General features: G+C 50.4%; 1 protein-coding gene across 1 annotated transcript; it reads right to left on the minus strand.

Moving 5' to 3' along the window:
• Window positions 1-3,327: 3,327 nt before the first annotated feature.
• Window positions 3,328-9,024, minus strand: LOC142249715 (uncharacterized). Its single transcript, XM_075321521.1, has 2 exons — window positions 8,713-9,024; window positions 3,328-8,517 (listed from the first exon to the last, which is right to left on the minus strand). The coding sequence occupies exon 2, from the start codon at window positions 8,310-8,312 to the stop codon at window positions 3,849-3,851; it is 4,464 nt and encodes a 1,487-aa protein (XP_075177636.1). The 5' UTR covers window positions 8,313-8,517; window positions 8,713-9,024; the 3' UTR covers window positions 3,328-3,848.
• Window positions 9,025-20,790: the final 11,766 nt, after the last annotated feature.

The raw sequence follows: 20,790 nt of genomic DNA on the forward strand, positions 1-20,790 counted from the left end.
ATCTATTTTCCAGCGATAATCGCCACTTACCAATGTTTTCTATCAATAATGGCGTTATTTACTTACTGAACGACCATTTATAACAGCAAGACGATGTTTTCCTCTTCGCTCGCTCTTCGCCAGGTCTCACCCGTCCCGTGACTCTCTTCTCCCCCCATAGATTGCTGGTTGCCACCATTTTATTTGAGCCCATTATGGAGTCGTTTGCCTTATAAACACCCGCGCTCAGTATTTGCCAACTAAAATAAAAAGAAAAGAATAAAAAAAAAAATCATATAAAACTCTCTCTCTCTGGTTGTAATGTGCACTTGACCTCTCCCGCTAAGTGGTGGAATACAGGCATTAGTAATGACGGGGGTTACAATGACCGGTTAATGACTCCTTCAGAAATGTTCTCTCCCAGCAGCTGTCGCCACCAATTCCTACCCGTGCTGAATTCTACGTCCGCGTCCTTAATGCTTTGTTCCGCCGCTCCGTTCTGATATTTTTACCATTATCCCCCCCCCATCCTCCTCCCCCCTACGCTCTAATTGACGCGGCGTGGTCCGGGAAAATTGCGGATGCAAATTATCTTCTTGAAAATGTGTTTTTTTTAAAAAATCATTTCTCCAAAGTCATTAAGTGAAGTGGATGAGAGTCTCCCAGTGCCGGGAGGATCTAGACTAGAGGATGTGTTTTGTTTTTTCGCACCTCGCTGTCCGCTTATACATATTAGGTTGCTGTAATATTTCCCCACACCCTGGACTAGTTATACAGACAAAGAAGAAAGACTTACAACTAAAAAAAAAACAAAAAAAAGCAAAAAAAAAAAAAAATTCTAAATATTTTTTGAGGTGTTTTGCATATCAGAATGGCCATTCTCATACCTGCCCAGTAGCCACGTCATGGCAGCCTCAATTATACTAATTGTCCGGAGCATGGAGAATTGAGATCGGACAACTTGCACTTATTCGGGCCTGTGCAAGGTCAGAAGGCGCTCGCTGGTAAAAATAATTTGTCACCTCCTGCCTGTCATTTGCAGCGGGGGTTATTTGCATAAAAACGAGCTGCAAAAAAGAAAAAAAAAATAATAATCACTGTAAATTACTGTGCTTCACACAAAAGGAGATGTCAGCCCCCCCGGTTCCAGTCCTCGGCCCATATTACTCAGTGTCTATCATTCCACAATAGTGGAAGCTAAAAAAGGAGGGGACCCAAAAAAATAGTAGAGGCAGGGGGAGGGGAGACGGATCCCCCCAGGGCACTGATTAATATGCTGTTCGCCTCTTTATACATTGTCGCTCTCGTCACCTCTTTGCACGGTACAAGAATCACGAGACAATGGCCGTACCTGTGTCTCCCGGAGTCTGCGGGGAACGTGACAAGTGTTATGAGCGAGCGCAATATCCCACTCATTGTAAATGTGTCAATTAACATCTTAACATCTTTGGGATCAAACGATCTGACATTTTTTTTGTTGTTGGTGTCAGTAGCTCAATTAGAGGTGAGAAATGTAAGAGAGAAAAGTGGCGCAAAATATGGAGAATATGATAACGACAAATACATAAGTTATTTTAACCCTTACGTAGAGTTCAGCGAAAAGAATTGCACGGTCCTGCAAATGTGGCCATGTTGGTAGTCAATGGGCGCCCAACAAGAACCCTGTGGACCTCATCCTACCTGTGGAGATCCCTGGTGCCTCTTAATTAATAGACCCGGTCCAACGTTATCAATTAGGCATGACGTATTTCTGATATCACCCCAGGCTTACTAATCAGACGAAGAGTCAGGGAAACCGGCACGCAAGAGGAGGTTCATAAGACTCTGCTCTGGTGGGCATTGACTACTGATGTGGCCATCAGACCAGACTCCTGCAATTCTTTTTGCTCAACTCTACCCTTAAATTATTGAATGATTAAAAGGTGTTGACCAGTGAAGTTATCACCTATCCATAAGATATTGACAGATGGGAATTTGACCACTGAAATTTGCCCCAATCGGCAGCACTGGGTACTTTAATTCCTCCTATAAGGCCTCTTTTACACATCCGTGATAAAAACGCAGGTTTTTCATGGACGGGGTGAAGGTGCATATGTCTCTCCGTGTGCCGTTATTTTGGCACAAGTGTGTTCTCCGTGCTATCCGTGATTGCACACTGAGATCAGGAACTTTTTACTCAACCGTTTCCGGCGCTGCTATCCATGATGCTCATGTCTCAGTCGTTGCGGTCATACTTGCTTCCGGGTCCGTGATGCAGTGAATATGCAATGAGCATAATGAGCAAGTGACAGCAGCGCCCAGGACAGCAGCACTGGAGACAGGTGAGGATAGAAATTAATTTTACTTCAAAGACACTTTTTCTCCAGTACATGTCACAAGGATAACACCATTGTGCGGATCGTGTAACATCAGTGCATCTGTAGAAAAATGGACTTGTCTCCGTGTGGAACACATGGACACCCATTTGCTCCATACGGATACATGGTCCTTGGGAAATCACTGATATGTGCGTAGAAGCATTGATTTTAATGGGTCTGCGTATGTCCATGAGTCGTATGAAAATGGCGTCATACGTACCGGAATCACTGACGTGTGACGGGGCCTAAAAGGAGTGGTATTGTTCGACCACTGCTCCATTCATTATCTTGGGGGATTGCAGAGCGCTGCACTCATTTTTCTCTGACAAGGATTTGATCAGGGTGGAAGAGACGATCTGGGGCTGGAAGGAATGATTGCAATAGATCTTGTTCTGTCAAGGTAACCAACTATCCAGATTGTCGGAGTCAAAGCTCTCAGTCCTAGAACTATCCCCATTGTTCTGCTTCTCTTGGACTATAACCTGCTTAAATACTGCTGAAGTAGGAAGTCGGCCCTGGAGCACACAGGTGCCGCTCTCCTTCACCAAGGAGCCTCGGTCTGTGGACGTGGCTTCTGGCTGGGTGTTCATCACCCCTTCTGCCAGTGTCCATGCCGTCAGGTAGTAAGACACGTGTGGCGCCCCTGAGGCTTCAGCCGCCACAGAGGTACAGCACCTCAGCCAGAGGTGTGGTGCTCCATCCTGGGTAATGAAGAGGTCATCCACCGGTATGCACACAAAACCCACAACATTCTAAATTAGCAGCTCTCCACCGGGTCTGGATTAGGGCTTGGTGCAATTAATGCTACGTATAGCTGTTCTGGCACCCTCAATCTGTGCGTTGGAAGACGAGTTGACAGACAGCTTAACTCTTTCCCATCAATGCATTGACTCGGACGCTGGGGGTCCTTTACAACTTTTATTAATGAGATCAGTGTAAAACTACAAGAAATAAATGAAAATACTAAGTACAACATACAACATATCTGAGTTACATAGCATTCCATTTGATACAGGACATGCAGGGTAAATGCACTACATGGCGAATACATATTAGCTAATGACAGGATAATACTTGCAGAACAGACCAACTACATTATAATTTTGATGAGCCCTAACCAGGGGATCATAACTCACCGACTGTGCTATGTAGAGGCAAACATAAGGAGCAGAGATCTGGAGAGATATTCAGCATGCAGAATGTGTGTTCATGTAACTGAAATGGCTGCTGAAGAAGAAGAAGGGGCAGAGCCTATGCAAGGTCTGATGGGTAACTACATAAGCCTTGGTAGGACAATTTTCATTGCACAGTAACCAGTGAAACATTAAACTAACTGCAGTAAGACAACATTGTCAACAGATGGCGCTGTTGGATATCACTGGACAAGTGGACAGTATCAATGTCAATTACTAAATGTAATCTTATTACTTGGCATAATAAAATAATTATATGCATTTCTATGAAGGCATGACACTCCCCGTCTGGCATCCGGGGGAATGCCACAAACTTAAACTAGAGCAATAGAATAAGTTCAGATACAGGTCTAAGAAACAGCTTTCCACTTTGCTTGGGAATCTTGATTTCCACTTTCCTGACCTGTCCGTCTTGACTTGGGAAGACCTTGGTTACCAATCCTAGAGGCCACTCGTTCCTTTTAGACTGAGTGTTCTTCACTAGGACGACATTCCCAGGTTTCATGTTGGGTCTACTATCTTGCCATTTGTCTCTTGTCTGTAATGTAGAGAGATATTGTTTTCTCCACTTAGTCCAGAAAAGGTCTGCTAACATTTGAACTCTTTTCCATTGAGATTTGTACAAGTCTTTTGTAGTAAACTCTCCAGAAGTCGGCATACTCACATTAAACTTCTGGGTGAGGAGAGTTGAAGGGGTGAGCAGAGATATGTCATCAGGGTCATTGGATATGGGAACCAGTGGTCTGGCGTTCATTATAGCTACTACCTCGGCCATGAAGGTTGTTAGAGTCTCATGAGTGAGCTTCGAAGAACCAAGTTGCAGAAAGATGGAATCGAGGATTCTGCGAGCGATGCCGATCATGCGCTCCCACACACCTCCCATATGAGATGAGTGCGGTGGGTTAAAGGTCCACGTACAACCTAGTTCTGAAAGACGTCTTTCTACTTGGTTAATGTCCAGATTTGAGGGAATCTTTAGTTCACCACATGCTCCTACAAAGTTAGATCCTCTGTCAGAGCGTATATGCTTTACATGTCCTCTGAGAGAAATGAATCGTCTGAAGGCATTTATGAAGCTAGATGTGTCCATTGTCTCAATGACTTCTATTTGTACGGCTCTAATACTCAAACATGTGAACAAGACGGCCCAGCGCTTGCTGTTTGCATGTCCTCCTCTAGTCTGACGTGTGACAACTGACCAGGGACCAAACACATCGAGGCCCACGTTAGTAAAAGGAGGTTCGGTACTCAAACAGTCTGCTGGTAGGTCTGCCATTTTTTGGGATTGACAAGAACCACGGAGTTTCCTGCAGATGATACATTTGAAGATGACTCTACTCACAAGTCGCTTAACTCCTGTTATCCAGAAACCCGCTTCCCGTAGGGCTCCTTCAGTTATCAAGCGCCCTTGATGTCTAACCTGTGCGTGATAATGCTCAACCAGCAGGAAAGCAACATGGCCGTGAGGAACAATGATTGGAGTACACTCGTCATTTTCAAGCTTTGCATTTGAAATTCGTCCCCCGACTCTCAGCAGTCCTTGAGTATCCACAAACGGGTCCAGTTTTTTAAGGGGACTATCTTTTGGGACACTTCTGTGGTTCCGGAGGGACTCTAGAGTCTGGGTATAAGCTTCATGCTGTACACAACAGATGATTGCGTGTTTGGCTTGCGTGAGCTCTTCCACTGTGTAAGCTTTATGACAACGATGCCAGCCTTTGCATGGAGCTGGTCTCGATTGTCTGTTTTTAAAGGATCTAATGACATGTATCAGGCAAGTCAAGGCTCTGTAGGCCGATCTCCAGGTAGAGAATCTGAGGAAGCGGCTGGAATCAAGGTGCCTGTTGGTGATCGTTGTGCTAAGTGTGGAAACTTGAGGCTGTAGCTCTACATCTGATTCGGGTTCGAAGAGTTCATGTGTATGTGTCTCGTGAGCAGTGGGTACTGGTTGATACAGAAATGCAGGTCCGACTAGCCAGTTAGTGTCTTTGAGGCGTGGTGCCGATACCGCTCTGGTCGCATGGTCTGCAGGATTTTGGTCGGTTGGTATTTTGAATATTTTGTCCATGAAAGCAAAGAAATGTACCTCCATTTCTGGCTTCTTTGAGAAACTTGGCTTTAAGTAGGTAAGGCGCTTTAGTGCCATCTCTTTGTTGTTAGGAAGACAGGGTCTTTGTGGCTTGAATGGTAGTGGAGCCACCCAGCTGTCGTTTTCATCCTTGTGAAATCCTTGATCCATTATCTCTAGGAAGGTCTCATCTTCAATGGAATGGGCTAGTTTATAATCTTCTTTGGTCTTTTGAAAGACAGCGCACCCTAGATGATCTTTGTCTCCGTCGCACAATTCATCCATGGCGTATCTGTCTTTCCCACCATTTAAGTGTGCCGAATTGGTGAGATTCTCCTTCACTAGGAATTTGTTGGGGCAGGGCAGGAAAAAGGATGGACGGCCACTCTCCAATGTGTTCGTGTAGAGAGATTGGATGTTGTTCGGCTTGGGAACTTTTCCGAGGCAGACGTCCCCTATAACTACCCATCCTAGATCTAGCTTCTGAGCGTAGGGCGAGTTATGAGGACCGTTTATCTGTTTCCTCACCTTGTGAACTCTGATGATGTCTCTCCCCAGCAAAAGGACCAACTTGGCTTGAGAATTAAGTGCAGGAATGAGATGCGCTATGTTTCTCAAATGGGGATGGTGTAGTGCCGCTTCTGGAGTGGGTATCTCTTCTCTATTGTTCGGGATGGCATTGCACTCGATTAATGTAGGAAGGGGTAAGGATGTCTTCCCATCTAGGGATTCGATTTGATAACCTGTTGCCCTCCTGCCAGATTCTTCACTCACTCCTGTACATGTTTTCAGTGAGTAGGAGCAGCTAAGTCCCTTGATTCCAAAGATGTCAAAGAAAGCTGAGCTGGCGAGTGATCTATTACTCTGGTCGTCGAGTATAGCATAGAGTTTAACCGCTTTTTCTCTGTAGCCCATAGGGTAAACTGTAACCAGACAGATCTTTGAACAGGATTTGTTAGTGAGACCTTCTCCACAAACTTGAGTGCACTGGGGTGACACTTCAGGAGGTGTACTGTCTGTCTCCTCCCCGCCGTGCTCTGTAAGTCGGTCGATGTGCGTGGAATTCTGTGGGGCTGGTTCTGGGTGTAGAGCTGTGCTGTGCTCTTGACTGTTACACTCCGAACAAGTGATACTGGCATTGCAGTCTCTAGCTAAGTGAGATGTGGATGCACAACATCTGTAACATATGTTGTTTTCTCTGAGGAAGATTCTACGGTCTTTAAGAGATTTTCCTCTAAAACTCCTGCACTGTTGCAGTGGGTGAGGCCTTTTGTGTAGGGGGCACTCTTTGTCTGGGTCAATTGTTAGTGACCCTTCAGGTTCTGTTGTACTGTGGGTCTTGCGTGATGAATCTGTAGCAGACACATTAGTTTTGTGTACAGTGATAGGTGAGCCTCGAGGGTTGCGTACTGGAGCAGGCTTACCTGTTCGTGGGTTGATGAGATCTGCGGTGGAAAGGTCAAAGCTGGGATCATTCCTGATCTTGGCTTGCTGGCGCACAAAATCTACGAAGACATGGAATGGAGGAAACGGCACGTTGTGACGTTGTTTGTAATCTGAACCCCGGTTCAACCATTTCTCTTGCAGACTGTAAGGCAACTTATTCACTATGGGTTTAATACCTCTGGCTGCATCTAGGGACGCGAGGCCTGGCAGGTCTCCTTCAAACTTGGCGACTTGGAGTTCTACCAAGAGGTCGCTCAATTCTCTTAGCATGTGAAAGCTCTTATTAGAGATCTTGGGAAAGTCCTCCAACCTTTTGAAGAGGGATTCTTCTATCCTCTCTGAAGAGCCATAGCACTCATCAAGTCTCTCCCATAACAGGCACAAACCTTTGCTCGGGTGGTTGATGCTGATATCCCTGATGCGTTTTGCATGTTCTACTGATTCGTTTCCTAGCCACTTGACCAAGAGATCGATCTCTTCATTGGCAGAGATGTCCAGGCCGGCCGTGGCGTTTCTGAAGGAAGCTCTCCACGCTCTGTAACTTTCAGGACGGTCGTTAAACTTTAAAAGACCTTTGGTGAGTAACTCACGGCGTGCGAAGAACTTGAGGAAATCTGGTAGTTCTTGATTTCTGAGAGGGTGGTCCTGATACATGTTGCTATGATGAGGTCCCAGTGAGTTATTGTTGCCATCAAATACGTTGTCGCCATGATAGTCACCATCGGGGTCCTCCATTTTGGGACGGTTCGCTGTGTAATAGGAATCTACAAACTTGGGTGCAGGTGACACTGATGGTGTTAGGTGGACGGAATTACCTTCATGCTTAACATGGGATGTTTGTTGAATGAAGGTTGATGGCTGAATGGCAGGATTAAGTCTCTCTCTTGGAGCTGAATGTAGACGGTCGTCTGATGCGGTATGCTTTAGTACGTAGTCTGAAGTGCGTTGTGAGATATCCCGATGACTGAGTTCGGGTCCGAGCCTTAACCTGAAACTTTTACTGTCGCTGCGTGCTGCTTCTTCTAAAGCCTGTACTTCAGCTTCTGCTGCTGCTGCTTCTGTGTCTACAGCAAGTTTTGCAAGGTCGGCTTCTAGACGTGCTTTTTCTGTCTTTAATTTCAACTCTTGTTCAGCAAAGGCAGCTCTCACTTTGGCGGCTTCCACCTTCGCCCTGGCGGTGGCAATTGCAGCGCTGCTCACAGACTTCCTTGAAGCTGACGAGCTTACATGGGAGCGTGTTACATAAACTTCAGATCCTCTATCTGACATGGTGTCTGTATGCGGCTTGACTGCTCTCTGATAGAAGTCGGCGTCTATGCTTCAACCCCGTTAATAGCAGTCGTTTTACTGTTCTGGCACCCTCAATCTGTGCGTTGGAAGACGAGTTGACAGACAGCTTAACTCTTTCCCATCAATGCATTGACTCGGACGCTGGGGGTCCTTTACAACTTTTATTAATGAGATCAGTGTAAAACTACAAGAAATAAATGAAAATACTAAGTACAACATACAACATATCTGAGTTACATAGCATTCCATTTGATACAGGACATGCAGGGTAAATGCACTACATGGCGAATACATATTAGCTAATGACAGGATAATACTTGCAGAACAGACCAACTACATTATAATTTTGATGAGCCCTAACCAGGGGATCATAACTCACCGACTGTGCTATGTAGAGGCAAACATAAGGAGCAGAGATCTGGAGAGATAATCAGCATGCAAATGTCTATGTCCATGTAACTGAAATGGCTGCTGAAGAAGAAGAAGGGGCAGAGCCTATGCAAGGTCTGATGGGTAACTACATAAGCCTTGGTAGGACAATTTTCATTGCACAGTAACCAGTGAAACATTAAACTAACTGCAGTAAGACAACATTGTCAACAGATGGCGCTGTTGGATATCACTGGACAAGTGGACAGTATCAATGTCAATTACTAAATGTAATCTTATTACTTGGCATAATAAAATAATTATATGCATTTCTATGAAGGCATGACAATAGCCACCACTGGTGATGGCATCTCCCTCCCCCTAATCTGACAGGGCCTGGGGGTGGAGTCTGGTTAGTGAAGGGACACTGTAGTGTCAGAGAGTCGAGAAGGAGCAGTGGAGGAGTGAAGACCTGTGGTCTGGAGCTGGTAAAGCTTGACCCAAGCACAAGACAGAAGGGGTCCTAGAGTCCATGGGAAGTGCGCCATACTCCTGTGGTCTCATTCCACATATAACATATTGGAGTGGAGGGACTTGGCGGCAGAACAGGGAATGGCAGCATGACAACAGCTGCACCCTGTGAACAGGGGAAAGACTCTGGGCCTGAGCTATGGCTTTCCAGGGTACATGGACTGCCCTAAGTTGGGAAGCCGCAGGCCTGGAGACAAGAAATAAGGATGTCTAAGAGCATTTACAGTAATGTATTTGAAAATGGACAACTGGGCCACTGGACTATGTGTGGCCAGGACTGCTTTTGTAAATAGTTTCACTGGTTACAGTGCCCTCTAGCAGAATTCACAGGCCACAGGAGTTAAAACCCGTCGGGCATGCTGAAGCAATGAAGCATGGTCAGGAACGCTCTGTCGCATGCCCAGAGCCTACGTTGGGGGTTTGTTTGTGGCGGGTCCCCCACACTGTTCTGCGGTTACTGATTTTGCACATATCAGGAGCGGTGCAAGGAACTTTGGCATCATGGGCTCCTCAGCAAAGTTAATTGTGTTAAAGTAATGTTTTATACTGCAGTTTTATATTTTGTTTTATATTGTGAAAATTTTATACTGTAATGCAATAGTTTATCATGTTGGTAACGTTCAAGATAATGCCTCCCATAAAGGGAAGAAAATGTTTTTACCTGTTTACAGCATTCAAAAACTTGCATGTCGTAACACCACTGTATTTTTGTTTTTGTTCCAGCCGAAAGAAGTGCTGGGATTTGCTGTGGGGGAGTGCAGTGCCCATGAGTCTTCAGTCACTACAGAGGTACTGCACCTCAGCCAGAGGTGTGGTGCTCCATCCTGGGTAAGGAAAAGGTCATCCACCGGTATGCACACAAAACTTTAAATTAGCAGCTCCCCACCAGTTCAGAGTCACGGGTTGGTGCCATTAATGCTATATATAGCCACCACTGGTGATGGCATCTCCCTCCCCCTAATCCGACAGGGCCTGGGGGTGGAGTCTAGTTAGTGAAAGGGACACTGTAGTGTCAGAGAGTTGAGAAGGTGCAGTGGAGGAGTGAAAACCTGTTGTCTGGAGCTGGTGCAGCTCGACCCAGGAACAAGACAGAAGGAGTCCTAGAGTCCACGGGAAAGTGTGCTATACACCCGTGGTCTCATGTCACATACAACATATTGGAGTGGAGGGACTTGGCTGCAGAACGAGGACTGATCCCTAAACTAGACGGGAAAAACCAACGTGCTCCGCTAGTAAAACCAGAGGCTAAGGACACATCTAGTACTGAAGCCAAACCCTCACACAAATCTACTGGAAGGTGACCACATAGGGCCAAGGGACAGAGCTTCAAGCCACCCAACAGGGTCCGCGGACACCGGCTCAGGGCACTGTGTGTGAGAAGTCAGCACAGGAAGATGACCAGGGAAAGTACATAAGAAGGGTGCACCGGTCTTGACCTCCGAACTACCCGGGATTGACTGGAGCCCATCACTGTAAAACCCAGCACTCCAAAGGTGGTCACTGACTAGCCGTGTTACCTTGGAACCTGCTACAGTGAGTAAATACCTTGAGACTGCATCCCTGTGTCGCCCCATTATTCGTCTGCACCAACGCCATCGCCTACTACAACCCCCATCCTCCCTGGGGCTCAGCTCTACCTATGGAGAGCTATACCAACCAAGCTGCGTCACCATCTGCCCCAGAGGTCCCATCCCGCAGCGTCGGCCATCTCTGGCCGAGTACCACAGGTGGCGTCACGAACTATCACTACCATCATTATTCCCCTCTTTACTTTAACTAACACTGCCGGAGTCACGGAATCGGAATCGGGCCTTGCCACCACAGCGTCCCAGAAATGGAACCGCGGCCCGGTAACGAGTGCCCCACGGCCCCAATGCGGGCGTGTCACACGGCACACCAGAGTTCACTCGGTCAACCAGTTTTTGCTTATTCTTATTCTTCACACAGTTATGGTAGACATAGACATGGCCTTCCTCTTTCTCTCCGTGGGGTACTATTCTTTGTTCTGTCCCCTGTTATTTTGAACCTAGTCTTCATTACTCCGGGGTCTGTGCCTCCCCCCCCCATCCCCCGCCAATACCGCACACCTTCGTCTGCTTTTGGGCCCCGACGGCTTCTCTAGCAGAGCAACTCTCTAAGCCTGCCGGGGTGAGCCACAGGCTCCGAATCTCCAGAGGTTACCTCAGGGTTACCAGACAGGTCCTAACACGTTTTCTCACCTTGAACCCACGTCTACTGACTTCCTCTGAAGCTCCCTTTACTAACCAAACCCCCTGTCATCGGTCACTCCTCCTTTTTACTACTTTAACCCTATCTTATCTAACATCTCTTCTAAAACTCGCTCTACCGCTGGTTTACCCAACCACTAGATGGCAGCATTTGGTGACCTGATAGACAGCTCTAATAGTCAACATTAAAGAGTATATACAAAAGAGAATAGCACAGTTACATCATGGGGCAATGCCCACAATTACACTGCAGCTCAACAGACAGTATCACACATGACAGACTTAGATAATTTGGTTGAATGTATCCGAATCTATATTGTATTCTACTATATCTTGGCGGATAGCAACAAAATGATGGGTTTAGTTACAGCGATGTAGGGTATTATACATAATAGGCTTAGATACATTGACTGAGCAAATAGTATCACACATGATTGGTGACAGTCTTTAATCCTGACTGTACGATATATCATAGGCTTAGATACACAGCTGAACCCTGAGCCAGTGGGTCAGATAGGATTATATTCCGTGGTCCAACAGACAGTATTACACAAGGTGAACTGCTATACATTGGCTAAGCAGATAGTATCATACATATAGTGCCTTGAAAAAGTATTCATACTCCCTGAATTTTTCTACATTTTCTTTTATCTTACACCCATAAACAAATATATTTTATGTGATATAAAAAAAATCTCACATGAAAAGATACAGCCTTACCAACACCAGGTCAGATTCAATGCACTAGCAGAATACAGAAGACCTAGTGATAAAGATGGGGGCAGCACAAGTGCAAAATACTGATGAAAAAACACTCAAAAACCTACCAAGTCATGGAGGAAGTGGCTGCCTAGTATTAAAAATGTACATAAATGAGGCTTGCATGGAGTGCCAGGTACGTGTAGTGCCATGTCTGGCTTGTAGCCTATTGATGACGTCCATACTATTGGATCAGGAGGTCTGCCAAGTGCACCCTACAGGACAGACACCCCAATACACCCAACCAACACTAGGGGGCCTGGTTGTATCCTGCATAAAAATGTGCAATAAAAAGATGAAGAAATGATTTATGAAATACATGAGTTATTGGTCCATATTCTGTCCAAAATACGCAAGATCGCAGCCCACGTCAAGGGTCCTCACACTTTCAAGTCTTTACGCGCATACCTGTGTGACTGGCGCCCCATACAAGCCTCATCTGTGTGCATTGTTAATTCCAGGCAACTACCCCCCCTCCATGAATTAGTAAATGTGACGTCCTGGGCAAGCCAGGGGTCACAGGTCATGACACCACCACACCCTACACCCCAGATAGGAACACCAAGGCTAACCAAAAATCCTTGTTGCCTTCCTCCAGGGGCTGATGTCCACACCAGGGGGTGGGCCAGACGGTTGGCTCCGCCCACCGAGGAGTTCACAGCCCTGGAGGCGGGAAAACCAGGCAGATCAGTGAAGAACAGTTTTAGGGAGCGAAGGAGAAGGAAGTGGTAAAGGAGGACAGTGAGAGTAGTGACAGAAAAAGGAACAGTTAAGAAAGCCTGAAGTTGGTCCGGGTGTGTGCCCCGGACTGAGACAGCAAGATCAGCAGACGGCGGTGACTGTCTGCAGGAGAGGCTGCTTGGAGGTTGCCGAAAAGGACCGTGGACGGGTGGTGGCCCGGCGGTACCGGAGCGGTATACAAAGAGCAGTCAGCACCATTGGCAGGGGCCTTTCGGATCCCGGCAAGGCTAGGAGTCGCCGTGAATTTGCCAAATCCGTCAGTGAAGGGGACCTCTGGGTCTCCCAACAACCAAGTCCCGATTGAAGGCAACAGTCCAACCGTTAGAGAGAGACACCGCCACCCCCAGGGCACCAGTTTCTCAGGGCCAGCGCCTGCGGGCAAAGTAGGGCTCCTCCGGCCCATAACCAAGTCGGGGAGCGGGTTACCGGTGGGAACCCATCGCTACCATCATCATCTCAGATGCAGGAAAAGGGACCGTCACCGTCAACTACTGGGGAAAAGCAAGTACAGCCGTCCGTGGGAACCGTCTTTCCAGCCGTGTGTTTTACCGAGAACTGTGTCACCGTCTCAGGCTGAGTGAGTACCACAGTGCCGTGAGGCACAGCGCTGCCCCCGCGTCCCTGCACCCCGTCAAGCCCTGCACCGGCCCCACCATCCCTCATCACCCAACTCATCACTGGGCCCCGGGACAACCACCCCCTACCCACGGAGGGGAGAACTAACAACTTTGCTGCTCCCTGTCACCGCTCCCGGGATCCCCATACAGAGCAGCGGTGGTGTCCATACAATCACCACAACCGTGGGTGGCGTCACGGACAATAAACCATCCCAAAAACCAATCCCCTTTCACTCACGGGCGAGGAGCGCCGCTCGAGTCCCCGGGATCCGGCCCATCGCTCGAGCCACCGAGCAGCAGCAGGCCGCAGCAGCAGCGGCAGCCGGACCCGAGCAGTGGGAGAGCGCGGCGTCCCCCCCCCCCCCTCCGCCCGCAACAACTTGGCGTCACGAACAGGATCTTACTGCTCTGCCGTTGGGTAGAGGTGCGCCCTGTTACCGCCGGAGGTGTCCGGCCAGAAAATTTCAGAAGCCGCCATCTTTGGCGCGAAAAGTTCCCGCTCGAGCGTCTTCTCGAGTAGTGGAGGCGCGAAGGCCAAGACCCCGCCCCGATAGAGGAGGGGCCGGAAAGAGGCTAAGGGGGACGGAAACAAGATGTGTGCGCCCGACAGAGCCGCTGGAGGAGCGGTGGTCGCAGCCGCAGTGGCACCCGTGGATGGGAATGGGCCTGCCCAGGTCCCGGCCGTGCTGGCAGGAGGTGCCGCGGCCCCCGCTCTCGCTCAGGTGATGCCGTTCTCCTTGCCCTATGCGCCCGGAGCTACCTGACTACCGCAGTATGACGGGAAACCTGATGCTTTACAGGTCTTCCGGAAAAAGCTTAATCCGTTGCTAGAACTGTACCCCCTGACTGATAAGCAACGTGCAGCGGTAGTGCTGGGCCAGCTAACCGGCGCGGCTGAGCAGGAGGCGGAGACCTGGGCCGAGGGGGACCGGTTCTCTGTAGCCACCATCTTTGAGAAGCTACAGACTGCCTTTGAGACCCGTACCGAAGCTGAGCTGAGGATGCAGTTTTACCAGTACCGGCAACGGTCTGTGGATAGCATTCGGGACTATGCTTTACGTCTGCAAACTGCCCTCCGCACGCTAAAGCGGGTGGACACTATCAATGAGGCGGACAGCAACAAGATGTTAGTAGAGCAATTTGTGCAGGGGATGAGGTCCTCTGAGGATCGCAAACAGCTCCGGCTGTGGGCCCTAGAACACCCTGATGTGGACTTTGGTGTGTTAAAGGAACGGGCCATCAAGGCACTGCAACCCCCAGCTTCAGAAATCTTGGAGCCAGCCCCGTGGCCCATTGAGACCGCCCCTGTCGTGGTGGCCCCTGCCCTGCCAACCTCTTCAATACCTACAGCCCCAAGCAGCACGATGGAAGAACTGGCAGCTCAGGTCCGCCGCATGGACGGAGACCTCGCCAAGATCCTTGCTGCACTCCAACCTTTGACCAGATCCCAGCCTCCAGCAAAGATACAGCTTGCCAACAGCCCTGAGGATGTTCCCTGGATCCAGCGGAGAAGTGCTAACAACTCGCGGAACAGACCTCCAACCTGTTACAAGTGCAGTAAGCCTGGCCATTACTTCCGACAGTGCCCGTTAAATGAGCAACCCCTGGGGCCCCGGGCCAATCCTCAGGAGTAGAACCCCGTGGCCCCCCAGACTGGCGGGACCGGTATATCGGGGCCCGGCCCATCATCCCCGTGGCTGTGGACGGCATACCGGTGATGGCTCTCTTGGACACTGGATCACAGGTAACCACCATACCATACACATTGTACCAGCGGTATTGGGGGATAGACGAGCTGGCACCCCCAGATACTAGTATAACACTGATTGCTGCTAATGGACTCCCATTGACCCAAGTGAGGTATAAACAGGTGGCTATGACTGTGGGGCGAGCTGAACTGCAACACCAGGGTATGATTGTGATCATGAATGAACCCAGTGATCATAACCCGAAGATAGTGCTAGGAACCAATGTGATGGAGCACTGTATGGGTGATGTGTTGGCCCTACTGCAACAGCTGGCCGCCACGGCGGCGGGGAGCCGACAGAGAGCTGTGCAGCGTGAGATCCGAGCCTTGATGTACCGCCAGCATGTAAACTCAACAGGAGGAGAGATTGGTGGAGTGAGAGTGATGGATGTTGCTCCGTTGATTGTGCCCCCTAGGAGTGAGATGATGATTTGGTGTAGGGCAGCAGTAGGGCCTCAGGGGCGTGACTACCCTGCCATGATGGAGCCCATGCCCTCCGAGCACTGGCCCACTGTAATGGCCGCCCGAGGGGTGGTAGACGTAAAGAAGGGGAGAGTGCCCGTGAGGGTACTGAACTGTGGGGAGGAAGAAGTCAGGCTTCCCCGGTATGCCACCCTTGCCAAGCTGCTCACCCTAGATCCCCACACCATCCACGAGGCCACTCCCTCAGTTTCCCCACCTACTACCAGCACTCCCCCGCCCCAAGGGGAGGTGAATGAGTGGCACCAACAGCTACACGTGGGCACTAACGATACCCATACACATCACAAAGCAGGGGTATACAGGGTGGTGCGGGAGTATGAGCAAGTTTTCAGCAAACATCCACTAGACTTTGGGCAGATCAAAGGGGTCCAACACCACATCCCCACCGGTGAGCACCCCCCTATCAAGGAGAGGTACAGGCCTATTCCCCCTGCACATTACCAGTGTGCCAAAGATATGTTGAGGAACATGAAGGAGGCAGGGGTTATTCGAGACAGCTGTAGTCCCTGGGCCGCTCCGTTGGTACTGGTCAAGAAGAAGGATGGCACCATGCGGATGTGTGTGGACTACCGGAAGATTAATCAGATAACGCATAAAGATGCCTACCCACTGCCCCGTATTGAAGAGTCTTTGGCCGCACTGAGAACCGCAAATTACTTCTCTACCCTTGACCTCACCAGTGGGTACTGGCAAGTGGCAGTGGCCCCGGAGGACCGGGAGAAAATCGCCTTCACCAACCCAATGGGGCTCTGTGAATTCAATAGTATGCCGTTTGGGCTGTGCAATGCCCCTGGAACCTTCCAACGGCTGATGGAGTGCTGTCTGGGACATCTAAACTTCGAGACCGTCCTGTTATACCTGGATGATGTGATCGTGTACTCTCAGACGTATGAAGCCCATCTGGAGCACCTAGCCGAGGTGTTCGCGTCCCTTGCCAAATACGGGATAAAGTTGAAGCCCTCTAAGTGTCACCTGCTGAAACCCAGAGTGCAGTACCTGGGGAATGTGGTGAGTGCGGAAAGTGTCGCCCCCGACCCTGAGAAGATCACTGCCATCCAGGACTGGCCAAGACCAACCACCGTGAGGGAAGTAAGGCAGTTTTTGGGTCTGGTGGGGTACTACCGACGCTTCATCGAGGGGTACACGAAGATGGCTGCTCCCATGCAAGACCTCCTCGTGGGACAGACCAAAGGTGGTAGACCCATCGGAGCCCCACTGGTGTGGGAGGACAGGCATGAGGAATCCTTCCGCCAGCTGAAAGCGGCCTTGACTGGAGAAGAGGTCCTAGCGACCCTGACTATGGCTGCCCATTCATCCTCTACACAGACGCCAGCAATGTGGGTTTGGGGGCAGTCCTGTCCCAAGTCCAGGATGGAAAGGAGAAAGTGATTGCCTATGCTAGCCGAAAACTCCGGCCGACTGAAAGGAACCCTGAGAACTACAGCTCCTTCAAGCTCGAGCTCCTGGCACTGGTGTGGGCTATCACCGAGCGGTTCCGCCACTACTTGGCCGCAGCAAAATTCACCGCTTTCACGGATAACAATCCGTTGACTCACCTGGACACGGCCAAGTTGGGCGCGTTGGAGCAGCGGTGGGTGGCCAGACTAGCCAACTATCACTTCACAATCAAATACAGGGCCGGTCGTGTCAACATTAATGCTGATGCACTCTCTCGGATGCCCCACTTGTCAGAAGGAGGGTGCGAGGATGATGACCTCGAAGAGATCAAGTTGCCTGCATTTCACCAGCAAACTGAGAAGGTACATGTCCACCTACAACGGGTGAACCTGGATCCGCTGCCCAGTCAGGAGTGGCAGGAAGCTCAAAATCAGGCGCCCGCTGTCCGCCTAGTCAAGACCCTGGTGGAGCAAGGCGCTGCTGGGATGGACCCTGCCGCCCCAGCTGAAGCCCAACGCTTGTGGAAGGAGCGGACCCGGCTGTATCTACATCAAGGGAAGTTGTACCGTGAGCTGATCAACCCGAAGACTCATGAGAAGATCCGCCAGTTGGTTATTCCCCAAGCTGATGTACCCACTGTTCTGCAGGCGTACCATGATGGTGCTGGACACTTCGGATGGAAGAAGCTGGAGATGCTGTTGAGGGAGCGGTTCTATTGGAGTGGGATGCAGGAGTCTGTGGAGGCCTGGTGTCGAGAGTGCGGTCCTTGTACGTTGAGGAGGAAGGACGAAGCTAGCCAGAAGGCTCCCCTACGCCCGATCATTACATATCAACCGCTGGAGCTGGTCGCCTTGGACCATGTAAAGCTCACCCCCAGCCGAAGTGGGTACACTTATGCTCTGACCATAGTAGATCATTACTCCCGGTTCATGGTGGTTGTCCCGGTCAAAGACCTAACCGGCCGTACCGCCGCTAGAGCGTTCCAAGCTTACTTCTGTCGAACCCATGGATACCCTGAGAAGGTGCTTACCGACCAAGGCCCAGCCTTTGAGGCGGAGGTGTTCCATGAGTTCTGTCAGCTGTACGGCGGCAAGAAGATCCGGACCACACCTTACCATGCCCAGACCAACGGTATGTGTGAGAAGATGAACCATTTGGTCCTTGGCCTCCTCAAAACGTTGCCGTTGGAAGAGCGGAACCTGTGGCCGGAGAAGCTGCCTGACTTGGTCGATATCTACAACAATATCCCGTCTAGCTCAACGAAGTGCACCCCAGCGTATCTAATGAGGGCTCGGCCCGGCCGACTGCCGGTGGACCTGGAAATGGGACTGGAAGCCCCAGAGACACTCCCCTCGACGGCTGAATGGGACACCCGGCGGAGGGTGCAGTACCGACAGATTCAGGAGTATGTGGAGAAGAATCTAAGTCGGAGTCGAGAACAACAGGAGCAGCGCTTCAATCAGAAAGCGTCTGCAGGCCCTTTCCAGCCTGGAGATGTGGTGTTAAAGCGGAAGAGGAAGACCCACAAGCTGGATGATCAATGGGAACAAACCCCATACGTCATACAGCCCACAGGATGGGAGGATGGGAAGGCCTACCAGATCAGTCATGATCAAGGGGGCACTTTGGCCACGGTTTCTCGAGACCATCTGAAAAGGTGCCCACCAGCATTGAGGGCAACGCCTGAAGTACCGGTTCCTCCACCAGCAGAGAAGGCAAAAGAGGTGATCCACACCGTGATGGGTGACTTCCCAGCAGATTGGCCTACACAGAACGGCGCGGTGATTCTTCCAGTGATACTGTTCCCACAACCTGTGGATGAAGAAGTGATGGAGGCGGTCAACCGTGAGCCAGAACCAGTGCCAGTGCCCAGGCATGAACCTGTACCCAGCTCCCCTATGCCTCCGCCTGCCCCACATGATAGCAGGGAGGAGGAACTGATTGTTCCCTCTGCCCCACTGCCTAGCCCCACTTACACCGGACCCCGGAGGTCCACCCGTCCCAACCTAGGTAGACCCCCACGTAGGTACAGGGAAACCGTCCTTTAAAAGGGGGAGGAAGTCTGAGTGCGTTTGAAAGTTTTAAAAAGTTTGCCAAAGAATAAAAATGAGAAAATGATTACTGTGAAAGTAACCTGATTATCTGCAACCGTGATTTGGAAACCGGCCGTTGCCGGCACCGTTGTCCCCGTGGGGACCATCTAGCTGCATAGGAACTCCTATGGACAAGCCCGTGAACTTGCAGGGCAACCACAAACTTAGTGGCTTGTAAATAAATTTGTTGTTGCAGCTAACCGTTACCGCCTCCGGAGAGGCAGGTTGGAGGGAGGGCCCGCAGTAGAGCAGGCTGGGGCCCAGCCACCACAGGAACCGGTGGCTACCCTCTGGAGGGGAAGGACAGATCCCGCTCGGGTAACTGGTTCAGGACTGGGGTCAAGGGGTGCTGCCTGGGTTTTAGGGGCAGCATCAGGGCCAGGTTACTTGGGTGGGAGAGAGCGGCAGCCGCAACCGTTTTAATGTTACCGTTTCGCAACGTTTAAGTACCAAACCTCCCGATGTGGGATGATGTTTTTCTATTTGTATGTGTGTTATTCTTTTTATATCTTTTCAGAAAATAAAACCGGTGTTGGACGGGCAGCCTGCGGACGGTCTGCATTTTGCTAAGGGGGAATGTGACGCCCTGGGCAAGCCAGGGGTCACAGGTCATGACACCACCACACCCTACACCCCAGATAGGAACACCAAGGCTAACCAAAAATCCTTGTTGCCTTCCTCCAGGGGCTGATGTCCACACCAGGGGATGGGCCAGGCAGTTGGCTCCGCCCACCGAGGAGTTCACAGCCCTGGAGGCGGGAAAACCAGGCAGATCAGTGAAGAACAGTTTTAGGGAGTGAAGGAGAAGGAAGTGGTAAAGGAGGACAGTGAGAGTAGTGACAGAAAAAGGAACAGTTAAGAAAGCCTGAAGTTGGTCCGGGTGTGTGCCCCGGACTGAGACAGCAAGATCAGCAGACGGCGGTGACTGTCTGCAGGAGAGGCTGCTTGGAGGTTGTCGAAAGGACCGTGGACGGGTGGTGGCCCGGCGGTACCGGAGCGGTATACAAAGAGCAGTCAGCACCATTGGCAGGGGCCTTTCGGATCCCGGCAAGGCTAGGAGTCGCCGTGAATTTGCCAAATCCGTCAGTGAAGGGGACCTCTGGGTCTCCCAACAACCAAGTCCCGATTGAAGGCAACAGTCCAACCGTTAGAGAGAGACACCGCCACCGCCAGGGCACCAGTTTCTCAGGGCCAGCGCCTGCGGGCAAAGTAGGGCTCATCCGGCCCATAACCAAGTCGGGGAGCGGGTTACCGGTGGGAACCCATCGCTACCATCATCATCTCAGGTGCAGGAAAAGGGACCGTCACCGTCAACTACTGGGGAAAAGCAAGTACAGCCGTCCGTGGGAACCGTCTTTCCAGCCGTGTGTTTTACCGAGAACTGTGTCACCGTCTCAGGCTGAGTGAGTACCACCGTGCCGTGAGGCACAGCGCTGCCCCCGCGTCCCTGCACCCCGTCAAGCCCTGCACCGGCCCCACCATCCCTCATCA

The sequence above is a fragment of the Anomaloglossus baeobatrachus genome, chromosome 8 (genome assembly GCF_048569485.1).
Source record: "Anomaloglossus baeobatrachus isolate aAnoBae1 chromosome 8, aAnoBae1.hap1, whole genome shotgun sequence".
NCBI lineage: Eukaryota > Metazoa > Chordata > Amphibia > Anura > Aromobatidae > Anomaloglossus > Anomaloglossus baeobatrachus.

Coding starts and splice junctions, on each gene's coding strand:
- LOC142249715 (XM_075321521.1), bottom strand. CDS start 8,312: ATGTCAGATAGAGGATCTGAAGTTTATGTAACACGCTCCCATGTAAGC.